The following is a 3035-nucleotide window of genomic DNA, read 5'->3' as shown; positions in this document are numbered from 1 at the left end:
CGCAAGCCTTTAGTGCTTATTTAATGACAGATGATATATTTGGGTTAATCTTGGGTATCTTCAAGAAATACGTTGACAATCTTCACACGAGCGCAATCATGTCTACGTCAACGGCGCAAAGCGAAATACCAAGTGAAGATCTTCAAACCGCATTGCAGATTCTCGCTGAAGTACCTTTGATAGGCAGGTGGTGAAATCTAAAACCAGGTCTTACGGCCTTGCTGGATGCAGGGTGGCTGACACGTTGCCCAAAACCAGACGGACACAACGATTGGCCATGCAATATCCGCGGCTGGTTCGGCAACAATGTTAGGCATGAAGATTTCAATCTGAACTCTGTCCCCATCGGTCAGACTGACCTTGAGCGGCTGGGCCGCGGACGCGTCGGCGGCCAGTTCTGGAGCGCATTCGTTTCCTGGTTCGTGAGCAGTCAAGCATGCCCTTCGCTCTTCCAATGGTCCAACTAACGTGCTGCCATCGTTCGGCAGTCCACCTTCCGAGCCGGGACATGAACCTCAGGATGGGGCATATCTCGAATCGATGAGGAAAACTCTGCAACAGATCGATCTGATATATCTGATGATTGAGATGTACCCGACGCGCTTCGCTCTCGCAAGGAACTCCGCCGACGTATTAGAGGTATTTAGGAGCGGCCGAATAGCCTGCATGATTGGACTTGAAGGCTTGCATCAGATTGGCAACAGCTTTAGTTGCTTGAGGCTGTATCGCTCCCTCGGGGTCCGCTATATCACCCTTACCCACAACTGCAACAACCTCTATGCTGATTCGGCTGTAAGTGGCATGTTTAGATGGCACTGCACTCATGGCCTAGTGCTGACCCCGATATTGAATCATCCAGACGGCACCTGTCCTTCACGGCGGACTTTCGGAACGGGGTAGGAGGGCGGTGCAAGAGATGAACCGAACAGGACTGTACGGAACCCAAAGAAACGCTCAAATTCTCGTGCGCGTTCACCACCGAATAGACGGAGGCTAACTCATCCCAGCATAGTTGATTTATCCCACACAAGCGATGCTGTTCAAAAAGAGGTCCTCAGCCTCAGCCGCGCTCCCGTGATATTTTCCCACTCATCTTGGTAAGCCCTTGGTCGCGTTGTGCTGCTGCCCTGTGAGCCCGAACTCGACGCTGATTTTAGCATGCGAGGGTAAAGTTATTCAGTGTGCCCACACCGCCGAAATGTTTCAGACAGCGTTCTCGACCAGCTCAAGCAAAACGGTGGTGTCATCATGATCTGCTTCTTGCGAGAGTTGGTTGCCCCACCCAATGGCGGAGACCCAAGCTTGAGCGACGTCGTGGATCATATTATATACGCCGGAGAGAGGATCGGCTACGAACACGTCGGCATAGGCTCCGACTTTGATGGGATGCTCAAAGGACCAGATGGCCTGGACGAGGTTTCCCAGTACCCTCAGCTTGTCTCCGCGCTCGTAACGAGAGGTGTCTCCACACAAGATATTAAGAGAGTAATTGGATTGAACATTCTTCGGGTGCTAGACCAGGTCGATGCTGTGTCCAGTACGATAAGACTTAACAACAGTCAACTTCCGGAATGTGATAGCTTCCCGAGTTCCTGGACAGCTGAGGAACGCAACATGATGTATCAAGAAGGACTTCGGAGGCAAGAAACTGCCGGGAAGAAGTAGTCAAACAAATAGCAAGCAATGCTAATTACCTTAAAAGTAATGTTCATTGAAGGGCAATGGCTTTGCTAGGATAAACTGAGCCAGATTGATGCACTGTGGTCGGCGTTTTCGGCTTGTGACTGGCTTTGGATTCCGGCGGCGGATGCGAAGTAATTGACTGTGGAAGCAACTGAGGCTCTTAAAAGTATAGCGTGCTCTTCCACGCGCCGGATTGGGTACCAGTACATGACCATCGCCTTAACATCTTAAGAAGCTAACTCAATGATGGCCAACAAATGCCCTAATTCATAAGAGCTAATTAACAACTGTTGCTAATTGGAAAATATATAAAAGAGTAACTATACTTATTCTAATAGGGATTTTTAGTATAAATTTATATTACTTTTCCCTACTGAAGATAAAATTAAAAAACCCCAGTCAGCAATATACTAAACTAACAGAGGCTATATAAATACTTATAAAAAGAATAATAATAATACTAAACTATAGCTAAAATATTATAAAATTCTATTAATACTAATTAATCCTATACCAATGCATTTACAGTAGTATTAACTATTAAACAGTATAGCTTAATTTTAAATTATAATATTTTTAATTTTTTAGCTATTATAAATAAAGCTATAGATTATAAATACCTTAGTTAATAATAATAAAAATATTAAAAATAATATTTAAATTACTATATTTCTATTAGTTTATATTTTTTTATTTATTAAATTAATAAAAGGAATTTATAATAAAATTAATTAATTTATTAAAAATTTTACTTATATATCTTTTTAAAATTATTAAAATAAAATCTTTAATATACTTTACTTAATATTTAATTATTTATTTTATATAAAAAAAATAATATTTTTTAACTTTTATAAATAGTTATATATTAATATAAATATTAAAAATAGTAAAATATAAAGTTTTAGTAAAGAGTAATAATATTTTTATAAATTTATATATATAATAAACTATTTCTTTTAGGTATAAAGGATAAACTGCTTAAAAAAACTAAAGTTAGAATAATTATTATTATATTTTTAGTTATTAACTATTAATTAACTTAGTAAATCTATTTTTTTTTTTTATAAATAATTTAAGTTACTTTTTTTTACTTTATTTATTTTTAAAGCTTTAGTATACTTTCTTTACTATATTAATTATATCTTTATTATAAGTTTTTATTATAGTAGCTATTATATTTATTATAATTATAAATAATTTTTTATTACTTTTAGTTATTTTAACTATTTATAATTTTTAATTAACTGTTAAGTTATCTTTAGTTATTATAAAGATTCCTTACTTTTATATTATATTATTTTATTAAATTTTTAAAATATATAATTTATTTTTAAAGATTATTACTGCTT

The 3035-nt window shown here is 37.1% G+C and overlaps 1 protein-coding gene across 1 annotated transcript; it reads left to right on the top strand.

Moving 5' to 3' along the window:
- Positions 1-80: 80 nt before the first annotated feature.
- On the top strand, positions 81-1925 carry TRIVIDRAFT_216163 (uncharacterized protein; the record flags this gene model as incomplete). Its single annotated transcript, XM_014100677.1, has 6 exons — positions 81-183; positions 259-418; positions 489-792; positions 860-933; positions 1008-1097; positions 1173-1925. The coding sequence occupies 6 exons, from the start codon at positions 99-101 to the stop codon at positions 1663-1665; spliced, it is 1206 nt and encodes a 401-aa protein (XP_013956152.1).
- Positions 1926-3035: the final 1110 nt, after the last annotated feature.

The sequence above is a fragment of the Trichoderma virens genome (assembly GCF_000170995.1).
Source record: "Trichoderma virens Gv29-8 chromosome Unknown TRIVIscaffold_51, whole genome shotgun sequence".
Taxonomy (NCBI): domain Eukaryota; kingdom Fungi; phylum Ascomycota; class Sordariomycetes; order Hypocreales; family Hypocreaceae; genus Trichoderma; species Trichoderma virens.
The sequence above is the reverse complement of the archived record's forward strand: the minus strand, read 5'-3'. Positions and strand labels throughout refer to the sequence as shown.